Source organism: Mastigoproctus giganteus, chromosome 3, assembly GCF_048544385.1.
Source record: "Mastigoproctus giganteus isolate SK-2022 chromosome 3, ASM4854438v1, whole genome shotgun sequence".
In the NCBI taxonomy this organism is placed as follows: Eukaryota; Metazoa; Arthropoda; class Arachnida; order Uropygi; family Thelyphonidae; genus Mastigoproctus; species Mastigoproctus giganteus.
The window spans coordinates 135,762,808-135,789,999 of record NC_143577.1 but is presented as its reverse complement, the minus strand read 5'-3'; the positions used below and the strand labels follow the sequence as shown (position 1 = coordinate 135,789,999).

The following is a 27,192-nucleotide window of genomic DNA, read 5'->3' as shown; positions in this document are numbered from 1 at the left end:
GAACTCTTTGCGGAGGAAGAAATGGACACGGGACAGCGTCCATTCTTCCCCAAAAAAAGATAAACCCAAGACTGATAAAAGTAAGCCCTCAGCAACTCGGAAGCCGCCTGATGGACCCACCAAGCCAAAATAATGGCTAAATTCCTACAATGGAATTGTCGTGGATTCCGGCGAAATATTGATGACATCAAGGCTCTCCTGCAAAAGCACGAGCCAGTTTGCTTTTGCTTGCAGGAGACATATCTTAAGGCAAATGATGATCCCACCATGCACAACTTCACAATTTTTCGAAAAGATAGAATTGCGGATGGCTCCGCTCGAGTGGCTATCCTTGTGGGTAACCAGACCCCAGTGCAGCCCTTGCTAATTACAACTAGCATAGAAGCTGTTGCAATTCGCCTTACGGTGGGATTTTTATTAACGGTCTGCTCTATCTATTTGCCACCTGGGACTGACATCTCCCAGGAAGACCTTGATGATCTTCTAACGCAGTTGCCTCCCCCTTTCTTACTTCTCGGGGATTTTAATGGACATAACACCCTGTGGGGTAGTGCTAACATCAACGGAAGGGGACGAGTCATAGAGCGTATGCTCAATGACAATGACCTTTCCCTTCTAAATATTTTTCTGCTCCCCTTCTCTACTCCCTTCACTCACCTGAGAAGTGGAGGAGAATCCATACGGAAGTGATCACTTCCCCGTGATAACCTTGTTACACAGTGGGAGACAATGTCTTCCTTTTAGGTTACCACGGTGGAAGTTTGATCAGGGTGACTGGAATGCTTTCCAACATCAGGCAAATTTTGACCTCAGTACAGTCAGTCGGGAGCCTATCAATGACGCAGTAAAGTATATCACAGAAATCATTGTCCAAGCAGCTGCTAATGCTGTCCCAAAAACATCTGCCCGGTTTCCACCATTTCCCAAACCTTGGTGGAATTTACAATGCACAACAGCAAAAAAGGCTCAAAACAAAGCGTGGGGGATATTTCGCCGTTATCCTACCACGAACCACCTTATAGCCTTCAAACGTGCACGAGCCAAAGCACGCTACATCCGTCGTCAGAGTCAAAAAGAATCGTGGATCCATTTTACATCATCTATTAACCAGTCTACTAACTCTAAGGTAGTCTGGGATAAAATCCGGAAAATGAAGGGAAAATATACATCCCACCCTTCTTCAATCCTAGATTATAATGGATGCACCATTGCAGACCCAACTGCAATAGCCAATGCTCTTGGGGAAACATTCTCTAACATCTCCGCAACATCCTCGTATTCCCCAGAGTTCCTGGTCTTGAAACATAAACTGGAAAAACAAGCACTTCATTTTAAGTATAAGGGCCTCTATCCCTACAACGGGGCATTCACTATGCAGGAACTGAAAAGAGCCCTCACTCTTTCCAAAGCAAGTGCTGTTGGACCAGATGGCATCCATTATGAAATGATTAAACATCTTTCACCAAAATCTATGGATTGTCTGCTCCTTCTATATAACAGAATCTTTACTGAAGGGCAGTTTCCGGACTCCTGGCGAAAGGCAATCGTTCTTGTCTTTCCTAAGCCAGGAAAGGATCCAAATGTCACCACCAATTATCGTCCTATTGCTCTGACTAGCTGTTTGTGCAAAATCCTGGAGAGAATGGTTCATTCTCGTTTAATATGGTATCTCGAATCAAATGACCTTCTCTCCAACATCCAGTGCGGCTTCCGAAGGAACCGGTCCACTTTGGACCATCTTATTAGATTGGAAGCATCCATCCGGGATGCTTTCCTAACGCGAACACTTGGTGTCGGTGTTCTTTGACATGGAAAAAGCGTATGACACAACTTGGAGATTTGGCATTTTAAAAGATTTACATAGCCTAGGCCTTAGAGGGCATCTCCCCTTTTTTATTCAAAACTTTTTAGCCAATCGATCGTTCCAAGTTCGTGCGGGATCCTCACTCTCTCGTTCCTTTAGCCAAGAGGAGGGAGTACCACAGGGATCAGTATTAAGTGTCACGCTTTTTGCCATCAAAATAAATTCCATCACAGAACAACTTCCTCCAACTGTAAACAGTGCCCTCTATGTTGATGACTTTAGCATTTTTTGTCAGTCGTGCAACATGAGGGTTATTGAAAGACAACTGCAGAAAGCCATTGATAGTCTGAATTCCTGGGCACTTGCCAATGGCTTCAGGTTCTCGCCGGAGAAGACCGTTTGCGTACACTTTTGTCGCAAGCGTAATCTTCATCCTGAACCTGAATTAAGGCTCGGACAAAATGCTATTCCAGTAGCAGCGAACACAAAATTCTTGGGACTAATATTCGATAAAAAACTGACCTTTTTGGATCATATCCGTCAACTCCGCACAAAGTGCACAAGAGGCCTTAATATGCCCCGCTCGCTTTCCTCTTTATCTTGGAGTGCAGACCGATGCACCCTTCTACGGCTTTACCGTGCACTTGTGCGATCCAAATTAGATTATGGGTCCCAAATATATTCCTCAGCCAGAGACAGTGCCCTTCGATGGCTGGACCCTGTCCATCATCAGGCTCTATGTATCGCTACTGAAGCATTTCGAACATCTCCTGTCCAGAGTTTATACGTCGAAGCAAACGAACCACCGTTATCGCTTCGACGTAAGCAGTTACGTCGAAGCGATAACGGTGGTTATCGCTTATCCCTGTGGTGGTTATCCCTGCCAGACCATCCTACGTGGCCCTTCGTTTTTGAACCACGATGGGAAAATTGATATAATACCCGTAAGACTGCCAATCGTCCTTTTGGTATTCGTCTCCAAGAGCTACTCAAAGAACTTAATATCAAGGTAGATAAGGTTGCCCAAACACCAAAGCAACCCTTTCCAGCCTGGCATGTGCTCATGTCCCGGCATGTGATTGTCCCTTAGAAATTGGGGAAAGTCGGACACTCCATCATCGGTCTACCTGCAGCTTTATTCAGCACACCGAGCTCAATATTCCGACTTCGCGCCAGTCTAAACAGACGGTTCGAAGTTGGACTCATATGTGGGATCTGCTGCTGTCTTTATAGACAGCACTACATCGGAGCAGATTCCCTCTGAATGCAGTATATTTACTGCAGAGCTGCATGCTATAGAGTTAGCCTTGGATCACATCAGTGAATGCCAATACCAACGGTTCATTTTATATTCCGATTCTCTCAGTGTGTTACAGGCTTTAATATCTGTGAGGTGTAATCATCATCCAGTTCTGTCTAGTATTCAGCAGAAGATTCACTTCCTCCTTGGACGTGAATATGATATCCGCTTCTGCTGGATTCCCAGCCACATTGGGATTAGGGGAAATGATTTGGCTGACGCCGCAGCCAAATCAGCAATTCCCAATAATAACTGTTGCCTGTCAGTCCCCTATACAGACTACAGGCAAATAATACACCAAAACATACACTCCCAATGGCAGGACTCGTGGAATAGACAGACTGGAAATAAACTATATTGTATAAAGCCTGTAATTGAACCGTGGCAGTCTAGTCTGCGCAGGAATCGTAAGGAGGAAGTTGTTCTTGCCCGGACCCGCATAGGACACAGTCATTTAACTCATTCGTTTTTGCTGAGGGCTGATGACCCTCTTATGTGTGTGTCGTGTGGCACAATTTTAACTATGAGACACATTTTAATTGATTGTCCAGATTTTAGTAATATCCGTTCTACTGCTTTTAATCATCTGACTGAGCCGTATACACTCAGTCAGATTTTATCCGACAATGACAATGTGTCTGCTATTTTTAGATTTTTAAAATCAATAAATATTTTTGCCCGTTTATAAAACTTACATTTTTCTTATAATTCTTGACATAGTGACCTAACTAATTAGGTCGCTGAAAGTTAAAATTTTTTTTTTAAATGACATAGTCTTGGCGCATTATAGCCTTAGTAGCTAATGCGCCAATAAAACCAAAACAAAACAAACAAACAAACCTCCTCCAGTGTAAACTGTCTTATCCCCAAAAATCTACAAATTCTCTTCCAAACTTCCTGCGCGAATCCACAGTGATAAAATAAATGGTACACTGTTTCAATTTCGGTACAAAATTGGCATAATCTATTGCCTGTCTGACTAAATCTATACGTGATATCGTTCACTGGTATGTTTCCGTAACCAACCCTCCACGAAAAATCAATACGCGATGGGTAGTTTCCGCCAATTTTTTAGATTTAAAAAAAAACAACTGCGCATTATGGTTTCCTAAATTTGGCTTTTCTGGATTTTCTGAGTTAAACAGTGCCCAGTAGAGTCGTTTTTAAAAACCCTTAAAAGGATCTATATCTTTCTCCCTTAACTGCGTGCACATATCCCGAATTTTTTTGTAATATATAGGAATTGTCTCTGATTTTGGCCCTAGATAATTGCCGCCTTTAATTAAGGCTGTATTAAATACCATAAAATATTTTATCAGTACCGCTACTAAATGGTTAGATTGCACCATATTAGCCACGTCGAGCAGTCTCTTACAGCTACACCTCAAATTAATTTTTGGAATACTTTTTCCCCCATCTTCCCACGGTAAAAATAAAAATTTCTGCGCTATCTCTTGCGTTTTACTCCACATAGAAACTGAAACGTTGGAACGTAAAATCGCCTCATTGTCCTAGTTGTAATTCCTGTTATAAACACTGTGTATAAGATTTTAGGAAGAATTACGGTTCTAACAATGATGGATTTGTTCTCAAAAGAAAATTGTCCCATTTCCCACTCTTTTAAACTTTCCCGTATTTTAGCGGTGAGCCCTCCTACAGGTAGCATGGGACTCTCTCTAAACGGAACTTCCAATATTTGAATCGATTTATCCGACTCCACTTCTCGTTGTGGTAAAGGCCGATGTACCCATTCCCCTAACAATTTTATCTTCGTTTATGTTTAACCCCGACCCCCGACTTCTTACCAAAAGAAGTAACGAGTGACATAAATTCTTCCACCGCATAACTCGTAGTGAGAGTGGCGGTAACATCATCCGCATACACTATACATTTACACTGCTCTGCCGGCTTTGGCAACGGTATCCCCTGAATGGCCTCAGTTCTGTCTATTCTTCCCAGTAGTGGTTCCAGTGCTAACGTAAATAACAAAGGACTAAGCGGACATCCTTGTTTTACTCCCCTATCAATTTTAATGTTTTTCGAAATTTCTCCATTTATCAAAAGTCGTGTACTACTACGTGTATATAGATTTCTCAGGACTGTAAACAACTGAGATCCTATGTTCGTATCTTTAATTATAGAGAAAATGTAGTCGTGGTCAATTCTACCGAAAGCCTTTTCTAGGTCGATTGCTACTAACGCTAAATTGTAAATCTTTTCGTTTCCGATATTCTGATATATCTTTTAATAGCCAAAGGTTTCTATCCGCCTCCCCAGTATACCGTAGCACTGTGTGCTTCTAACTACCTGGGTTACGTCGCGTTTTAACTTGGCTGTAAAAATCTTTGCAAATATTTTGTAGTCACAATTAGCCAACGTTATAAGTTACCAATTTTCGTTAAATCCCGTCCATGCTTCGGAATGAAAGTAGTATAGGCATTTCAAAAGCCTTCGGGTACAACTCCTTCCTGAAAAAAATTGTTAAAGACGGCCAGAAGAATAGGCACTAACAAGTTCCAAAACTTCTTATAAAATTCAACCCCCAAACAATCCGGTCCCGGCACGCGTCGTAATTTACATGATTTTAGAGCCACAGTTATAGATCTCCCATAATTATTTCCCTGTACTGTAATGCGTTTTGCTCTGGTGTGAATTGTCCAATCGGAGTTCTCTCTCTCTTTTCTGCAAAGCAAGCTCTTTTTCATAGAAATTTGCAAAACTATTCATAATAGTTAGCGTTGTTGAATGTGTTTGTCATCGTCTTTAATTTCCTGAACCGTTTTGGCTAAATTGTTTAGCCATAGTCTTCTTTGGTAAAACGCAGCTGAAGGACTATCAGCCTCCCTAAATTTCAGCTGTATTTTTCGCGCCTTTTCTTTCTCTTCTTCCAATATTGTACCGTCAATAATCGCTTGTACTTCTGCTGTTGCCCTTTCATCTCCGCACCGTTGGTAAACTCTTTTTTCTTGTAAGAGATCTTTCAGTCTATTTCTGCGTTGTTCATTTCTTTCCTTAATTTTTGAGTAATAAAATGATTTAGCACTTTCTTTAATTTTCGTCCACATTTCCCACTCATTTCCACCTTGCTCTACTATCTTTTTAATAACTGTTGTAAAGTCCCAATCCTCTCTCTCCAGAACTGATGGGTTGAGCTTCCAATAGCCTTTTCCCAGACTACCGTTCATAAATAAATCTCCCTTCCACATTACTGCCATGTGATCTGAAACTTGTCGACCTCCCGCAAATTTCACATGCCGTATCATCTTATCCTTCAACTGACTCGTTGCATAAATGCGATCTATCCTAGTTCCTATATTATTGGCTATTCTGGTGGCAGCTCGTTTCCCTGGATTTTTTTCCCTCCAGACGTCTACCAAGTCCCATTTAGTACAAACCTCGATTAATTCACGACCCCTTCGTACCATGATGTGGGGTACCCCCAGAATTTTGTCCATAATGGGGTCAGGAACGCAGTTCCAGTCCCCCTGCCATTACAACCCACTGCATCCCCCTCATATAGTTGCCCAGTCCCTGAAAGTCCCTGAGTTTTCCTTTCTAAAGTGGAATTTGGACTATAGACACAGATTAGTCTAATTGTGCGCCCCCATAACTCTAATCCACTGCCACAACCCGACCTTCTGTATCCCTACCTGCCAATCGTACATTCCCTAAAATTGGAGGAACCACTGCTATTCCCACCCCTGCGGATCGATTTGTCCCAAAACTCCAAAACCCTAACAACCGGTATCTGTTTTGAAACTGCTGGATGTCTGCTAAACTTGCGAAGTGAGTTTCTTGTAGAAACCAAATCTTCACCCCCATGTTCATCATAATTTGCCATATCATTCTTTGTTTGTTAATCGCTCTCAGACCCTGTACATTTAGTCTGCGTGGGTAGCACAGTGGTACCGCCACCGCCCTCCCCACACCGGGTGGAAAAGGCCCGGGTTCGAATCCCGTCGATGACGGAAGGAACTTTAGTGGGCTTTTTTCACTCCGTGGCTGAGTTAGTCGGTCTCAGGCGTAGATAGCAAGGTTTTTTCCCTCAGAAACTAGGGTTTTTTCGTCCAGCAAAACAGGCAAATCGACCAGAGAACACACGCAATTTACAGACACGAATACGGGTTAATGTATTTAATTACGGGAAACCCTAAAAATAATAAAAAAAAAAAGACCCTCTACATTTAACGACATAAATGTTGTTCCGGACATTATAAGCAGAACTTCTGCTAAGATATTCCTATGTTCAGCATTTAACTTTAATTTGTTATTGGTGAGCACCACAGTGAGATCTCCAACATTCTTGTTTCTCATATTGGAAATAACAATCTCCCCAAGCGAACTGTATATTTACTTCCTCACCCTCCTCGTTTTCATTCCAAAGAAAAATCGGTTTTCCTCGAGTTTTAACAATTTCCGTCATGCTTCGGCTATATTCCCTGTATTCTTTTGTGTTTCCTACTACATTTAACCATTCTATTCCTTCGTATTCCCTCGTTTGTATGCCATCTGAATCCGAATCAGACCCCGAAAGTGTTTTGCAATCTTTCTTACCGAATGACAAAATTGATATCTCTTCCCCCTCTATTTGTTTTGTTTCGGTCTCTTCTTGAATTTCCTCTGTTCCCCCCTTTTGCTCTTTTAGTTTTATCGCTTATTTCTTCCTTCTCCCCCCCCCCTTATGTACATTTTGTACTGTATTTTCGGCTTCCATGTCCTCGGTTAGTTCCGCATGTTCCGATTGTGTTGCCGACATATCGTACGCTATTGTAAATATTGGTGTGATTTCTTTAATCTGCGTCTCACTCCCCTGCGCTACTATAGTTTCCGCGCTCTCGGCGTTAGACATATCTTTTGGTGGCTCGCTCGCTTTCTACTGTCCTCCCCCACCAGCAACTCTTTCGGCAAACGTGCGTTCCGGGCATTGAATGAATTTATGCGTGGAAGCTCCGCATTTTTTACAATTATTAAGGCAGTTGGCCGTAATATGACCTGTGCCATTACAATTAAAACAGCGTGATTTTTGGCATTCTGCTCCCAAATGGTCTTTACCTCCACACCTCAAACAAACTTTCTGAACTCCTGGGTAATTTATTAATAACCTCTGACCCATCAAATCAATGATGTTTGGCACGGGCATTTTCATGTCAATATGAATTTGCACCGTACCTGTTTCTACGCCTGGCCATTTCTCATATTCTTTCCTGTGAATCTTAACAACCTCACCAAACTTGTTAAAAAAGCTCTCAACAGGACTATTAGACATTTCTACCGGAAACCGTCAATAGTAACCATTTTGCGTATGTTACCAATTTGCACAGGTTTGATCATGACATTTCTAATAGAAAACCTTTTCTCTTGCCTCTATTGTTTTCAAGACTAACTGATATTTCTGCCTCGGTAATGGAGTTAATCCTTTTATCTCGTGAACCGAAACAACCTGAGTCACTCCCGCATTACCTCTCTAATTGGACAAACCTCTGTAGTCTGAAACTCCACTGTCCTTTCTCTAAAAATAACTGTGCCATAATTAATCTTGGTTCCTTAAGGAAAATGAATAGTTAAAAATCCCGTGTCCTGCCTGACACCAGCAAAACGAAAAAAGAAAATACCTAACTTGGCAGAAATAAATTTCAAAGAAATGTAAAACAAAAGAAAATCAATCACTTACTACCCTCCTAAAGGAGGTTCCCCACAAAGGGGTTACCTCAGCTGAAAGGACCGCCGCTAACCTCTTGATACGATCGGACACTTTCCTCAACCTCCAAAACGAGTAGAACACATCTGAACGAAACAATTCACAAACTAGCCTCTAGACGATCGTTTCGAAGCTATTGTGAATTTAATGTGAAAAAAAAAAAATCCATTGGACCAGATCTTTTAAACCAAACAAATGAGTTATAAAATTCAAACCTGTATCATGGAACTGTTTTGATGAGAGCCTAAGATATGTAGATTTTTATCAAGAAAACTGAATTTTGTAATAAACGAAAAAAAACCCAGGTGCCTTTTTTTTTTCCCCTCCAAATAACTAAAACCAGTACTTAAGATGAACCTTATCTCCAACTAAACTGCACAGAAGAGGTGGCTCTCCCCACCTTTTCAGAAACTTATCAGACCCTAAACGCCATTTTTCCAACTGTAAAAACCTTTGTATGGAAGCAGACATTGTTTGTTTCAAGTCCCAAAGGTATCCCCTAAAGGTCCCAAACCTTTTCCTTTTTCGAAGCTTCCACACATGATATTTTGCCTCCTGAAATGTCGCTCTACAGCAGAGCTCGCTTATATATGCGGGGAAGCGGTATGCAGTTTGTTCATTACAAAAATAGTTTATAAATAATTTAGGCATAGAAATCATACAAAAATTTTTATTAAAAAATAATAATTTACATTTGGCTTAACAATGTCTTAATCAATAAATGCTGACTGTTATCAAATCTTCCAGACTTTGAGGCATTGTAATAAGACCAGCAGAATAACAAAAAAAAATACTTTAAAAAGATAGCTTCAAGCTTGCCCCTAAGATATTATTAATTTGAGGAAGATACACAAGGAAAGATAACTCGTGTTTATGGCGAGGAGTGAAGGGGAGATAGTGAAAGATAGTGAAGATAGTTTTGTGAAAGATTTATTTTGTGTAAAAATAAAAAAAAAAGATCGATGCAATAAATATTGGATATTTTAATATAAGTTCAGGTATTTTAAAAAATCCAAGATGTTAAAATAAATAGGCATAATTTGTTGTACCTTTCTAAATGTGGTTAAGTTTTTACTGGGTAAGGTGTTTCATTTTTATTCTTTTCCCTAGTTATAGTGGTGCTACCTAAACATGCACAGCATCCCTGACTTTGTTCTGCATTTAACTTGTACGAACGAGTGTATCAGAACTTCTTCCTGTGCATGCGAGAATACTTGTGGATGTGCTGTTTATGTGCGCCTGCAGATGTGTGCTAAAATTAAGGTGTGCGTCTGAAGATGTGTGCTAAAATCAGCGAGTTCTTCGTCACATCTATCAAGAAAGAAGTGGTTTTTGAAAAATAGTTTTCTTGCTATAGCAAATGAAATATATGCTCCTTTCTACAAGGTATCTCATATCATTTCTTCAGGCGGGCCAAAAACTGGAAAGTTTCAGTGAAAGGATTTCTCCCTCGCAGTGTAAACAAAATCAGTCACTCTACTGCTGTTTTCCAACAATAGCACGCAGGGTCACCCGTCATTGTTCGTAGGAGAGAACCATGCCTTTCAAAAGACTCTCTGATGATTAAACTACAGTGATGTGAAATCTAATAAAAAAAAGGTAAACTGCAGCCATTATCAATGCACTGCAGGAGGGAAGCCTCCTCAACGATTCACGTTGAGGGAATTGAATCATAATCACAATACAATTTCATTTTGTCTTTAGACCATTACCTTACAGTCAACATATACTGTTTATCAGACAACGGGGATTCGAACAAAAAGCACCATGCAGGAAAATATTTCCCACAAATTCATCAATGAAAGGTTATTTTACCGTACTTGCAATATGGCAGGCTATAACATGCTTTCCGTCCGAAGAGAGCATTAATTCCATCGCCCCATCTGCAACTGGACAAAGCCCTGGGTCTCAGCTGACGTTAAACCCTCTTTACCGAAAAGCGGAGGTCATATAGGGTCTTTAGCAATTGTCCAGCACATGAAAATAGGAAACCTTACCGCTAACTAAGAAAGGACTTTGTGGGAACAGTAATTCAAGCCCAAAAACAAATACATTAGGATAGTTAACAACAGGAGAATAGGAACTAATAAAGAAACGGAATTAAGCAACGGTTAATTCCATCAATTCTTGCTTGCCTCCGCAACAGGAACAGCCATCTTACACATTCATTGCTACTGAGGGCAGATAACTGTCCTATGTGTGAGAACTGTGAAATGTTTTAAGCATTCATCATCTGAGTGTCCACGTTATTGACACGACTGGGTGTTCTATTTTACCGCTTTTAGTCACCTGAGCCTTATACACAGTTAGATGTTACTCGATAACAACCAGGTGTCAGCCGGTTTTAATTATTTAAAAACCTTTAAATATAATTTAGTGTTAGTCATAAATATATCTTTTACACTGATGATATACCTTTACCGTTTAACATAGTGACCAAATTTTTAGGTCACCGAAATATTTTAAATAATCTTTTACGCCACTTTGTTTTCACGCATTTGTTGCTAAAGCGCAAATAAAACCTAAACCCAAACCAAAACCGTGTACTAAACCTGACCACCAGTCTTGGCATGTGGTCATAGATTTAATGTAATACATTTCCTTTTTGGTTTCCATCTTTATTATTATGCCTTTGCCTCCTATTTTTCAAAATCATTTACTCTGATACCATTTCAGCACCCACACGTTTCCTTATTTACCCAACAGTCCAACATCCTCACCTGGTTTAAGTAATGAAACCTGTCGTGCTTTAATAACGAGGGCACAATCTGAAATAAGTATTCATGCTCAACGATCGCACTCATAGGTGGTCGCCAAAGAGGTTTGTTAGCAACTTCCCTTTCCTGTTCAATCTCACTATAAAGCTACCTGGTAAGATTTGAAGGTACTTACGTTGGTAATTATAGCTACCAGTAGTTTCTTTCATGCATTTAGTTTTTCGTTCAGATTTCCATTTCTGACTTCAACTTCAATTACCTCATTTTCCAACATCGAATTGTGAGATTAATCTCTCTCTCTCTCTCTCTCTCTCTCTCTCTCTCTCTCTCTCTCTCTCTCTCTCTCTCTCTTTAGAAGTGAGAAGACTTCTAAGCAAACAAAAACAACTTAATACTAAACCATAAGCCATACAACATCATTGCCAGACGAAAAAGGTTCGACAGAAAGAAAACGAAGGAAGACGATTTATTTGATATGGATAAATCTAGTGGTGAAAATGTTGAACTTTCTCCTGACGAATTTAAAAATTATATCACAATGAAATTTCCAAAACAAATCTCAGACGGTTGAGAAGATTTTCGGTTGTCGAAGTGGTATTAAAAAATATGTATTTTTTACAATTCTTGCAGGGATGTCTTGTTTCATTTTTGCCAGCACTGCGGCTATTGAAAGAGATTTTTCTGCAGCAGGATTTCTCATCCAAGAAGGACTTAGCTGACCGCGAAAACTGCTGATGGTGCCCTGTTTCAGCACAGCAATTTTAAAAATGTGTAAAATTAATTATGTTATTAATACATTTTAATACATTTTTTCTATTTACTTGTTTCTTTATGTTTTTATATATGATATACAATAAAAATCCAAGATTACTCTGACGAAAATTCATGTACTGTAAATAATTCATCCCTGAAAGAAGTTTATGGTGCTGTCTATGATCGAAGATAATTAATTACATCAAGAATAATAAGTCAATATGTCAAAGGTAGTTTTAAAATTATTGTTTTTAGAATTTCAGACAACGAACCATTTTGCAGATTATATGAGCTCCATACAAGCTGTGCATGCGGTCATAGGTTTTACCTCTCGTTCTTTGCTTGACCGAAGGAAGCGCGTATAGCATGATCATCTCCATTTTATAAAAGATTATTTATTTTTTTTGTACTTTTTTGCGACCTCCAGTATTTCTCCTATATGCCAGACATAAAAGGGTATATCAGCTTACCGATGGGTGCCCTTATCGATAAGGTAATGATCGGTCAGGATTTTGGGCTACCTGATTTTTTCTTCTCTGCAAGCCAGCACTGCAGCCATTGAAAGAGATTTTTACAACACGTTAACAAAGAGGACTGTTCTTTTGGATATTTGATTTCTGTGCAATAACATTTACTGTTATTTACAGGTATGATGTCCAATTGAATCACAATCCTGAGAATTTGATAACTCTTTCGCTCCATTCCCCTACTCCGAATGACTTTCTGCATACAAGCAACAGAATATGCCGAAGAAAGGAAGTTGACATATCCCTTGTGGCATAAAAATCTTTAATATGCCAAATTCTTTTGGTACTGCAGTTTGGCCTAGTTTTGCTGGGTTCATGAACAATTTTAAATAAATAAATATTTGATATTTGTGTTTTATTTATTTTTATAAACATTCTCCACAGAACATCATCTGACAGTTTTATTTGTTTTTCAGACAGAACACGATGATCCAGGCGATAGTCCCATCACTATTCAAAGAGACAGGAGAGGCAGCGCATTTCTTCCAATGCGTGGACGACGAGAAAAGTTTGCTGATAGCTTCGAAGAAGAGAAAATGGCTAGTACATTTTTCCCCTTAAGAGGGAAGAAAGAGATTGCTAAAGACAAACAAGCAGGCGCCTCCGTTCAAATGCGGGGAAAGAAATATATGCCAAGAGAAAGTAATTACGATTCACCTGATGAACAAGAGAGTGAACTTTTCTCTGAAAACAGCAACGAAATACGAGCCAAAGAAATTCTGCCCATGAGAGGAAGGAAAAATGACCTTGATTACAAGAGAGCATTAGCCTTCCTGCCAGTGAGGGGGCGTAGAGAACAAGAAAAGAGAGCAGTACCATTTCTTCCTATGCGAGGGAAGAAAGAAATCGATGGCTTTTACGACGAGGCTCTTCGTATTGTGCGAGAGAATTCCGTTCCTCTTTCGCTAGAAGGATCGAAATCGGAAGCAGAACTGAAGAGAGCATTTCATGCCCTGCAAGGTAAGATTCGATTCTTAGATATCAATACACTAAAGAGGGCTTTCCATGCCATGAGAGGAAAAAAAAGCAATGATTCCGTGGATAATTTTATTCCGTCTCTCAATCATGCTCATTTTTCTGCACATTTAGGATTAACCAAAACTGTGCCTGTGTCTACATTAGAAGAAAGCTTTTTAGCCAGTCCAAAGATTGCTAAAGAAAACAAGAGAGGAAGTGGGTTTTTTGGAATGCGCGGCAAAAGGAATGCACTTCCTAATTAAAATAATTTGGATCGATCGTCATCGGGCTGTCCATCTAATTCTAGGTTTGTTTCCTTTGATGTTTTTTCTCTTAGATTTTTTTCTTTAAAGTATTTCATATTAGCAATGAATAATGCGCATTTTCTCAATACAGTATTACAAACGTATTAAAGAAGCATTCTGTTTTCTTGGAATAATACAGAAATATTTTATGAATGTTAAAGTATAAGTTTTATGAGTACAATGTTTTTTTTTTTTTTTTTTTTTTTAATTTTCAACAGAATTAATGATTTTGAAGAAAAAAGGTGTAAAGCATACACCTTTCTGCACAACTTTTAAATACACTGGCGTTCAAAGAGAGTGCATCACCTAGGAATTTCCCATTTCTAACCCTTTTTAGAGATGGTATGTTACATTAATGACTAGCATCACAAATAGAAATAAAATCAAAATATATTTTTATATAGTTAGGGCAAAGCTAAGTAATATTTGACAGGTGCTCTCAAAATATTCCAAAATGAGCATTTGCAACCTTTATACAACAGTTTTGGTAAACACGACAATTATGGCTGAAACATTTGTTTTCCATTTAATATCAAAATATTAAATGGAAAACAAAATGAAAAGTTCACCAGGTGCCAACTAATATTTAGTTGAACCGCCTCTGGACCTGATGACAGCAGCATACCTTCGAGGCATTGACAAGACCAATTTCTAAAGATAACAAACACTACCCGAAAAAAATTTTCCGTCATACCTCTGGAAGAAAAATTGGTTATTCTGGACAAAATTAATGCCCTGATTTATTATGAAAATATCAATCTTTTACTTTTGTCATGTCCCAACGACCTTGGTATCGTTTTTCCATTGCAGATACGTCCTGCTGGAAGCGCTCTCCTTGTTAATCACCGACATCTGCTAAGTTTTCAGGAAAGAAATCCAGATGGGAATGAAGGAAATGCATTTTGAATGACATTCGGCACACCATGTTCTTGTAACATTTCAACAAGTTTATCACCAGTTGCTCATAGTTTTCTTCTTTTCTCTTTTCGAGGAATCCATGTACCACAGCCTTTAAAGATCTCCATTCAGACAGTTCAACATCATTCAGATTTCTTTAAAATTCTTCGTCTTTTTGGATCTTTCTTTATTTATTGACCTATGAAAATTCCTTCCATTATCTTTGTATGAGATAAATTCGGAAACATTTTCAGTAAATATGCGAATCCTCTGCATTCTTTATCCAGTGCCTTGGTGAAATTCTTAACCAGTCCAAGCTTGATGTATAATGGGGTAAGAAAAACCTTTTGTGGATCAACCAATAGAATATACTTTACATTGCTTTTGCTGGGAATATATTCACCTCTCTTTTCCCAGTGTTGTACGACGTAGTGTTTGGCTGTTGCACGACTATCCCACAAGCCAACAAGCAGTCCAATCACTTTGAGATCACCACAAATATTCCAACCATAGTCATTGTAACGTATAGCAGCAAGAATCTGGGACATACTATCGTAAGTTTCTTTTAGGCCAACAGCATGAACAAGAGGAATTGATGGTAAAGTATTTCCATTATGAAGCAATACTGCCTTCAAACTTAGCTTTGACGCATCATTGAACAAACGCCATTCACAGGTATTGTGATCAATGTTCAGTTCGTGCATAAGACCAGCGACGTCTTTGCAGACACATGTTGTTTTCCATTGTAAAATATCTTGAAACCTCTTCATTTCTCTTACGGTATATATAGTTTATGGTATATATATACGGTATATAGTTTATAATGTTTGTACCTTTGGTGAGTAAATTCCACAGTTGTAGTTTTGATTCGAGTAATTCAACCTTCCCTTTGGGTAAGCCCAAGGGAAAGGATCTCTGATCAAGTCGCTTAATTCTTCTTGTTCAATGTAGTGTGGGGCCTTTTCTTTTTCTGGCTCGTAGTCCAAATCATGTGAAGTACACGGTTCTGCGACATCTGGTAAAACGATTTCTTCTGTACCTTTATCACTACTTCCAATACCCCAAAATTTTGGGGCATTGGAAATAATGATGAAGGTGGCACAGATACTGGCAGTTCTTTACCGTGTGGCACTGGCCTAATTGCTGATGGGATATTTGAATATTTGATGCAGTGTTTGCTCTTTTTGGAAATACCTTTTATTTTTGTCATTCAAAATAGCAGTCGTCGAAATGATTCTTGGGCTCGCGCCACACCAGATGGACGGCAAAAGGTAATGCTCTCAGCCTGCGATATAACCATAGACTTAAGTTCGTTGAACAAGTAATACAAGAGATATGTGGAGCCCACTTTTTTCTAGGTCACCGAAAACTTGAAGCCGAAGTACAACGAATATGCAACTTTTGTGACATTGTATATTTTCTTCCTCTGAATTTTTGGGGTTAAGTGTCCACAAACAGCAGAAGTTGTCTAGGTGATTGATACAAGTTCTGTGCTCTGTCTTCTCCATTTTAACAATGCATTAACCTAAAAACAGTAAAAGAAATTGATAAATTTGAACAGAATGTGAATTCTTGTAACCTAGTTTATCATACACTATATATTGAACAGTTGAATGGTGTAATAAAATTAATAAAAAGACTGACTTGTCTGGAAAAGTGCATCAAAATCAAAATATACTATATTGCAAGAACAGTAATGATGTACTTGCTTAACTTTTAGCCCAATAAACAAAACCAACCAAAAGTTAATAAGTTTAAATATTGTATTTCTAATGATATCTTTGTACAGAATCCAGTTATCTATCTATATCTTAAAACTGAGACGTGATAGGAAATTTTTATGATTGACTTTAAATTCTATACACGAAACTTGACCAGAAACAACCATTGATTTGCTGGAGGTAAAAATAATGTTGGGTAGTGTAATCAACTGACAGTTCTTGGTTCCAAACACGAATTATGAAGTTCACGAAAGGTTTTTGGTTCTTTCTGGCAACTTCAGAATTCACACGATGCCAACAGTTCTCTATAAGATTGAGGTCCGGGGTGTTTCCTGGCCAGCTAAGAGTTGTAATGGACCGTTCTTCAAACCATTTTACCACCTGTAGCAAATGTAAACCCATCACAGTCGAATCTCTAATGCAGAAATGAAGATAAATTAACTACAGAAGTGCGTACTTACATTTACATTTTACGCCCGATGACAAGGAGCAGAGTCGTCTTGAAAGATGCAGTTACTTGGCAGGTTGAAATGGTCACTAATGGTTGGCAGCAATTTATTCTCATCCGAGAAAATAACTGACTTCCACTGCTCGTGGGGCCATTTGACATGCTTCTTACACCAAATTAATCGGACCTTTTTCATTTTTTTGTGCGAGGAGGGGCTTCTTTTAAGGACGACGGGCTACAGGTCCATTTTTGAAGAGGAGTCTTGTGACTGTTAGTGCACTTGCTACCACTCCTGTATAGTTTTCCCATTCTCTTTTCAACTCAGACGAAGAAGCTTTACGGTTTGTAAGGCATAAGTGTTTCAAAACGCGGTCCTGTTTTGGCGTAGACTCGTTTGCGTCCGGTTCCTTTTCTCCTTGTATTCTTGAGTTTGGAAAGAAATCTACTCACTGTCGAGTGATTACAAGACACACTATTATTCGGGTGGCTTATTATTTTTAGGCCACCCGAATAATTAAATTCATATGCCGCGCAGTGTGTCTTATGTCTGTTAATTGTTGCTAGACGAAAAACCCCAGTGTCTGGGAAAAAAAAAAATTCCTATCTACGCCTGAGACCGACCAACTCAGCCACGGAGTAAAAAGCCAATTAAAGTTCCTCGTGTCATCGACGAGATCCAAACCCGGGCCTTTTCCACCCGGTGTGGGGAGGACGATGATGATACCCCTGTGCTACAACCCGCGCAGACTACAAGGCACTCTATAAGCAATATGACGGGAAGAACATCCTTCCTCACGTAAAACAACAACAGCACTATTTCCTCGTGGCGTAACTGCACGTAACTCGGCATCCTGACACAAGCAAGGAATGACTGCAACTCTTGAAGAGCGTGCTTATATAGCTGAAAGTAACACCTGATGCAATATTGCGTCATCACCTACGCGTGTCAATCTTATCTGATGCAATCTGTAAGAAATATTGCCATATACTGTACTTACGTTATTCGGACGACAATTACAATTTTAAAGGGCGATGCATTTTCTTTGAACACCAGTGTATTGATTTTTTATTGTTTGTTATTTGGTTTTTAGGAGCATTAGCAACTAAGGCCATATTGTTCCGGGATATGCGGTGGTCATTCCTTGACCTTTCCGCATCCTCCGTATTTGGTGGTGACGGGCTCGAACCCCGGGTCTAATCAAGAAGCGTGTGCTACGCACTGCTGCTCCTTCCCACCTGGCTACGGAGGCGCCATGATTTTTTATTAAAAATTAAAATAAACATTCTGCAAGTATTGAAATCCATTAAGAAAACAGATGGCATATTGATAAAATTCAAGCACAATTTACATTCTGACAAGTGTTAATTAAATTTCCTTCTAAGTGATAGACGCACCTGTGATCAGTTATGACAAATTTATTCGGCATGAAAAAAAAATTAAATTGTGGCCTTTTTATGCCACCTTCATTTCCAATGTATTAGATAGTATGAATCAGAGCTGTTATGCTCAATACGTTCTACGTTGATATTATGTAATATTTGTAAAATAATAAGAGGAGTTTACCTCAATATAGTACGTAGAACACTTCCGTATGATACTCTCCAGAAATTAAAACTAAAAAATCAAAAATCTTACATTAGAGTAACAAATAATTAAAAACAAATTTAACACAATTAAATCAATTAAACACAATTAAAAATCAATTTAACGCAATTAAAAATATCAAAAAGAATCTAACGAAAATATTCAAAACGATTTTCCTTCCCGAAGTTGACAACGCTTTTCGACCGTGATCCAAGTATTCGTGATCACAGGAATGAAAATTACCGAATAGGGTTGAACATGAAAATTAAGTAGTGATTATTTGTCTTCGCGCATGCGCGCAAAGGTCCACGCATCGGATATCAAATAGGGCCCACGAACATTAACAGAATTCTCGTGTAATTCAATTTCTAAAGTGAAGCAATGGAAAACTCGCTGGGATAATTTTCCTAATGGTGGTGTAACCAGGACGTTCCTGGAGACGTTACTTTCGCGACTTCTAAGGCTGTCAGGAACTGGCTCTCTCACTCAGCCTTGAGACTCATTCCTCGTCACTGGACATGGCTCGCTGAATGAAAAACTCCACCAACTTGGCCTTGTTACAACGGATCTCTGCTCCTGTGGAGCTTAGGAAAATTAGAAACATGTACTTCTTGAGTGCATTCAGTAAGACGATCCAAGACAAACACTGCTGTTAGCTACAATCAACACTGCAGAAAATCAGGTGGACGTTCTGCTCCAGACGCACGCGAACTTCAGAGCACTTCAAAACTTTGCAGCTGCAGGTTTCAAGCACAAGCCTCAAATCCTCTGAGGAATTCATCACTAACTGCGTGTCCAACGTAGCAATTTCATATTTATATATATATAATAATAAAATTATTATTTATTTACTTTTAATTAATTTATTTATTTTTTATTTCTTTTATTTATTTACTTTATCATATTTTTATTTTAATGCCAATTTTTCCACCTTCGTCTGGAAGCCAGTCTAGTGAATCAATTTTTTTTTTTTTACTAGCACCACTAGCGTTTTTTTTTCTCATAATCTGCACGTTTCCCCCCCCCCTTCCCCTTTGGAATGAGCCCACAGAGGATTCTGGCCCAGCTGGCAACACCAGATGGGACAGAGTCTCTTTTGAGACGGTACGAGGAATACTGGGACTGGCCCACCTTCCTGTGGTGTGGACAAGTATCCAGAACCGTCTCCAGGTAATTGATGCTTCCGGGTAGCCAAGTGGCCAGAACATAACAGAACTTGTACACTATTTCCACAAACCTACGCCAATCACATATCTGGCCCTTTTACAGTTGATTCTGTTCTTTACAGCGATACGGTGCGGAATTTAACAGGCGTTCTAAGTGCCACCCTTTGCATGTTCATACATGTTCATGTTGAATCTGGGTCTTGGGTCAGATTCCACTCAGCCAAGCATCTGGTTGGGTTCCTCGATGTTTTTCCTTCAAATTTTGCAGTTTCTGTAGAGCGGTTGGACAATAACACCGATTGGGCAGAAATAGGGATTACTTCAACAGATGTGGCTTCAATAGGATAACCTGAATAAAGCGTATTACTCCTCATAGTGGGTAGCTAAATGATTTATACTTATTCCTGCTATGTTATGCTTGTTTACCTTCCACTACGTGTTGACAACTCTCTTATAACTGAATTTTAGAACACTATCGACCAAATATTTGATCAGCACCTGGGACTGGACCATTTAATTCTTTTAGTGGACTTCAATATGTCGCATGCCTACAACGGATGTAATTCCAATCAAACGAATGTATAGACACTGAAAGGTAGATTCCAAAAAAAATTTCATTCTTTTCTATGAACATTCAAGAACTGCAAATTTCCAACTAAAAATGAAAACTACTTGGATTTAAATTTTACCAACTTTCCTTTGGAGATCTATAAGCCTACAAAACGTTTAAAATCAGATCACAATCCCATAGCTTTTTCCGTTAAGAAGATTTCACTTAAAGATACTGATTTGGGTCGAGAACAGAAGCTTAATTTCAATAAAGTGAAGTGGCTTGATATGAATTATGCATTCGAATATCCCAACTATAATTGGGAATTATTATTAAAAATCAAGTATCCTCAAGAAGCTCTGGACTGCTTTTATGAAACCATTAAAAGTTACAAACAACCTTATTCCATGATATAATGCTACAAACTCAAATTACCCACACTGGTTCTCTAAGCAATTAAAATTCCTACTGGCAAAAAACGTAAATTGCGTAGTAGGTTTAAGACAAATAAAGAAATATGCTTGTACGATAAATATTCTTCCTTAAGAAAACAGATCAAGAATAGAATACATTAAAACAGGACTACGACAAATACTTGGGCTTCGTTGAAGGAAGAGTCTTTGAGGCAAAAGATATGAAGCCTATATTCAGTTACTTCAAATCAAAAAGTCAAAATGCTGTCGTAAACACGCTGGATATTTCCAAAGTTCTTTCATCTACTGTAGGTCTCAGGCGGACTACCTCCCTAGCAGCTGTGAAGAAATATACAAAACAGATTCAGACAACGACTTACCTGAAGTTAACGAAAAATTTCCCCTCAATTACATTGATACACTAAGAGTATTTGAAATTAACCAAACATAACTGAATTCACAGTATGAAAAAGGACCTCACACCAGATCCAGATGGCATCCTTACTATTTTATGGAAAAAAATGTGGAACTACACTGGTGAAGCCACTCGTTCGCTTAATAAAAGTATTCTTTGAGAATGGAATCGATCCCACTCAACTTAAAACCCAGTTCTTTGGTGAGGAAACCCATCCTCGCCCAACAACTACAGACCAGTTTGTCAATTAAATACACTCTCAAAGATAATTATATCCTTTGTAACGAAGCAGCTGTTTAATTTTATGAAACTTAATCTGCCGGGTTTCTCTTCCACCGATTTATCAAGGGACGTTCCACCTGCATTGATATCAGATATATCGCGGGCATGAAGAAGGAGAACAAATGGACAATATCTTCCTAGACTTAAGCAAAGCCTTCGACAAGGTAGTTCATCAAAATTAATTAATAAACTAGGTCGTTATGGGCTCAGAGGACAGGTTCTTGACTGGATAGCAAACTACTTGGAAGGGAGAGAAATGTCGGCGATTTTTGCGTTAGGCTTAATGCCTTTCTGCAAGCGAGCAGAGCCCTCAAGAATTTAATATGCTTTCATGTTCGGCTAGTAAAACAGGTTACGTTAGTTCATGCCACCAAACTCGGGCGAGAAACGGTGTCCGCAATGTTTCGTAAGCACCGTTTTTTTCGCTTGAGCCCATCCCCAATTTGGTGGCGTAAACTTACTTGGCATTCTTTCATTAGTAGAACCGAAAATATGTTAAGAAAACGCCTACTACAAACGAAGGTGAAGTTTCTGGAATGTGTCACGTTTTCCTGCCAGCTCTACACTCGTTTTCAGAATAATATTCACTATAATGAAAAATCATGATGAATAGCAGCCAATCAGTGCAAATCAGTGGGCGGAGTTAGATTTGGCCTTTACTTGCGGTCGCAAAGATCTTGTACTAAAGTATAACGTCTCCTTCATTACATTTTACAGTGACCTTGTGGTTTCCGCTTTTACTGAAATTCGGAAAGAAGTACTTATTACTAAAAGGGACTAGGTAAGAACAAGTTTATACTAAAATGTCAGTAAATACTAGGAGTTATACTTTGGATTCAAGTGCAGGTGCTGTGGTTTCTAGTTCGTACTAGAAAAACTCGTTTTGTCGTGTACCGTTAGGAGCTTCTAACTTTTACCAGTAAGGACTAGTAGTAACGTATTGCGGGTTTTTACTGTAACATCCGTAAGAATTACCATTTCTTCAAAGAAATGAGAAAAGTAGAGTAGCTCCGAAGAAGGCTGAGGATATTCTGACTGAGAAGAATAAAAGTGCATTATATCATTTGCGAAGAACACTAGAAAAGGATTTTAATGTTCTCGTGTATCACCTCTCCCTTTCCGCTGAAATTGCTCATTTCATAGTTTTCATTTCTAAAAGATAAGATTGGTTTACACTTAGTCCTACAATAAGGAGAGATAACAACGCACAATAGTTTTTTTTTTTTTTTTTTTTTTTTTTTTTATCAGTGCTTAAGTAAACACAGCTACTCAGTGCATTTTATCAGTTGAAAGTTCAAAACTACAACTAGAGATTTATTCTAACAGTGTAATCTATACAAGTAACAACTTTAATTCCAATTGATTCTACTAATTTCAAGATATGGGTATAAATAACCCAATGGTGATGAAGCTTCATATGTCATTCTTCTTTGCTATTATAAATAACGTCCTTCCTTTGTTTACTTTTATTGATTTGGGTTAAAATTTTTGTTATCCAATAAACAGTTTAAATGTAACAAAAGAGAAATCTTCTCCACCTTCCAAATAAATAGTTACTTTAATGCCCATATCATCAGTTAATTTTATATCTTGATCTAATAAAACTCCACTATGCTTTTCAAAGTTAATTACAGTACTATAATTTTTTTTTGTAAAAAGATTCTTTTGTAATTGCATAAAAAGCAATAGAATGTGCTTTCAAGTAATGTAGATTAACTGCATTTTTATCAATTTTAGAATCTGATATGTCGATTAATCTTTTTCCTAATCCATCATAAGACCCGCTAGAAATATATAATGCATTTTGTATATTAAACGTTTGACAAACATAATCTTTATTGACAACATAATCATCATTATTCTGAGGAGTAGCTACTTTAATTATTCTTTTATTCTTTGCACTGCAAACATCTGTTATAGGTATATAAGAAACTGAAGTATATTCAACATGTGATTTATTTGCTGCATCATTTGGGATACTCAGGAGGATATGCATTTACAATTTCTTTTTCTATTTGCTTCATAGATGTCATTTTTAAGGATTAACACATTTTCCATTTTTAGGCTCTGTAGTCTAACGAAGGACCCTTATACATGTAATGTCATTCGGTTGTCTGTCTATCCGTCCGTCTGTCACAGCATTGTACTTCTGGAACTACTCAACCTATTGACTTGAAATTTTGCATGGGTTTGTTCATGTTGGCCAATATAACGCCGTATTGATCGTTGTTGACAAACATTTATCTGAGAAATGGGGGGTAAAATATGGGAGACAAAAATGTTCTCGACAACTATAGCTTATTATGTTGTTGTTGTTGTTTGGTTTTTAGGAGCATTAGCAACTAAGGCCATATTGCTCTGGGAATATGCGGTGGTCATTCCCTTGACCTTTCCGCATCCTCCGTATTTGGTGGTGACGGGCTCGAACCCCGGTCTGATCAAGAAGCGTGTGCTACGCACTGCCGCTCCTTCCCACCTGGCTACGGAGGCGCCTATAGCTTATTATACTCCGTTGGAAAGAGCTCAACGAGTAGGTTTAAAATATAATTTTAAAATTGAAAATGGAGATGCCAGACAGGAAAATGTGAGTAATTTTCGTGTCCACCCCTCTATTTTCGTCGCTAATCGAGCTAAAAATTTAAAAATCGCATTAGCTTTGCGTTATTTAATGCTTATCAAGGGAAAACAATTCCGATTGAAATCTATCATTTACTTTTTGTGTTAAAATTTTAAAAAATGTTTTATTGCACTTCGATAGCGCGCTTCTTTGTACTAAGTAACTTTCCTTTTGGTGACAAAAAGGTTGCTAAATAGTTAGTTAATAATTCTATAAAGGTCATTTATAAATTTTGCGACGAGAAGTATTTTTAACAATTTTCAACGCTGGAGTTGTCCCGGCAAGGAGGTACTCAGAGAGCCAGTGTTGAGGCGGCGGTGGTGGAGAGGTGCCTGCGCGGAGTCTTGCACGGCACTCACCTGCCAGTTGCTTCTCCCACCCTTGTCATTCACAACAACTGGAAAGACTCAAGTAGAGAGCCTTTTCGTTAGTTCCTCAGTTTTAGGCCAAGCCGGGGTACTAGAAACATTTTTTAAGTTAACATAAAGCTGTCTATTTGAGATACGACACCAGTGGTTTTCACATTTTTTTAATAACTTTTTACACGTTCTTTAATATTTAAATATTTAAATATTTATTTAAATATTTAAATAAATAATAATATTTAAAAATATATAATATTTAAATATATATATATATATATATGTTATAAGATATTTATTACAATAATATAATTATAAAAATTACATTTCATAATACAAATTATATATATACAGTATATAATTTTATTATTTATATAGAGGTACTTAGTAAACATCAATTATAGATCACCACAAAATTAAAAAGATATTGTACACCTTTTTATAATGAAATAAACGCATAAATTAAAAAAATAATAATAATAAGTTTAATAGCTTAAATCCAAATTACGTGGCACCCCTGGAATGTTGTTGCGGCACCCCGGTTGAAAACCACTTTACTGCACTGCACTAACGTGACTACAGAGCCTTCATTGTGAGTGCCGGGCACTCAGTAGTTGACCGATTTATTATGTTGAGAGCATTAACTAACGATTCTTTATCAACTTTTTTGTGGTTTAATGCTTGTATGCTGTTTTGATGGTTATTGCTTTTATTTTGAGGCTCATTATTTAACGTTTGTACTTTTTTATTGATCTCAGTATCCAGTGAATGTACTTTTTTGCTGTTTGTTTCAATATACACTTCAAGATTTAATTGCACATTGTCAATTTAAAAAAAAAAAATGAAATAGATACTTTACTTTTTTATTGAAATTTTGTAATTTCTGACTATCTTCTCTGATATATGATTCTATACTCAACTTTATACTATCAGTATTTTTATTTGTAGTTGATTTATAGCTCTTTATTTTGCTATTTAATTTCTCATTATCATCTTTAATACTGATTACATCATTTTTCAAAAATGAGTTTACTTTCTGCGTTCTTTCAATAATATAATTAACATTCTCATCTACATATTTCTTAGTTACTGAACCTTTTTCAGGTTCAGATATTAAAATTCTTTAGATGCTTATTATCAGCATCAAAATTACCATTTACCGTCTAACTTAAAACTTATACCAGGAGATCTTCTTTCACCTCTACTAGTTTTTGACCTTACAGTACCTAATTTACTATAATTGTTCATTTATTATTGTCTAAATTTATTCTATATTTTAATTTTTTCTCATCAGTAACCTTGTCGATAAAAAATTAAATTTTACCGTCTTCAGAAAATAATATTACGAACTCTTTACTATTTCAGTTCAATAGCATGTTCATTTCTAATCTCATTTATTTCTCTTTTATTAGGAAAAGCAAAAAATGCAAAGTAATTACACTGAAGACGAATATTTTTAGGTACTGTATAATAGGTTTTTGTTAAATAAATAACAGAAGCATTTTTATTTCTACCTCTAATGAATAAGTCTATTATTTTTCTTGATTATTTTCAGTAACAAAATCGTCAAAAACTATAAAATTTTGATTATCTTGAGCAAGTGAATCAATGGCGTTTTTAATTTAAAATTATTATTTTTTAAATGAAAAATTCTCTTGAGATATCCAAACTATTAAAATCTGATGCAGTGAAACGAATGAATATAAAACCTTATAATATAAACAAACTTTTAGAAGAAGATCTCTTAACAGAAAATATTATGAAATTTCAGAAACTGTTACAGAAAATCTAGAAGGTATACCTGCAAGTATAGCTTCAGCTATTGAAGCAATACCTAAGAACATAGCTGAAGATCGCTTAGCCTGCTTAGAAGGTAAATAATCAAAAGCGATTGAATATATCGAATTTCTTAAATTAGATCCCGATATTTAGAAACTAATGAGTTAAAAATGCCTAGTGAATCAATGCATACTGCAACAACTGATGAAATAAATAAGATATTAATTGCTAAACTAAAATCGTTAGGAGGATAAATGACAAATTAAATCTCTTGTAGATAAGAAACTCATAAATTATGAAATCGAACGTTTAAGAAAGTATAAAAAGATGGTTAGATAGACTAACAGCATTAGAATATACAGAAACAGGAATATTATACTCAAATATGAATGAACTTGTCGAAAAGTTAGAAACGAGTATTACATCTAAGGTTGCTGAAAATAATAGTAGCGATTTAAGAAATCAAATTGTAGAAATTCTAGACATTTTATTGAAATATAACAAAATCACTGAAGCTCAACATACACGATTTTATGAATTATATCTTAAATGAATTTCACTTAAATGAATTTCACTATCAGTCTTAGAGAATTTACTTGTCTGATAATCAAAATAAAAAATTGCTAGTGAATTCAAAAATAAACAATCTGTTGGAATAAGAATTGATAAAACTAACGCTACTAAATCTAATTTACAATTAACACAAACTCAGGTTAATCATATTAAAAATTCACAAAATCGATGTAATATTACTTTAAGTTAATCTCAGTTACAACAAGCTGGTCATTTTCTTCAATTTTTACTACCTCTATTACCTTCAACAGCTGAATTATCTTAGGAGATATAGGACTTACCAAAGTTGTAGTTAAATTAAGTGGTAAAGGAATGTTTATTAG

At 37.4% G+C, this 27,192-nt stretch overlaps 1 protein-coding gene across 1 annotated transcript in view; it reads left to right on the top strand.

Annotated features, from left to right (window-relative positions):
- Tk (Tachykinin) overlaps positions 1-27,192 on the top strand; it is a 123,181-nt gene that overhangs the window by 81,801 nt on the left and 14,188 nt on the right. The window contains exons 3-4 of the mRNA XM_090370667.1: positions 13,216-13,759; positions 13,889-14,063. Of these exons, the coding sequence (XP_090226793.1) occupies positions 13,216-13,759; positions 13,889-14,019 (675 nt within the window). The 3' untranslated portion in view covers positions 14,020-14,063. The remainder of the gene's footprint in view (positions 1-13,215; positions 13,760-13,888; positions 14,064-27,192) is intronic.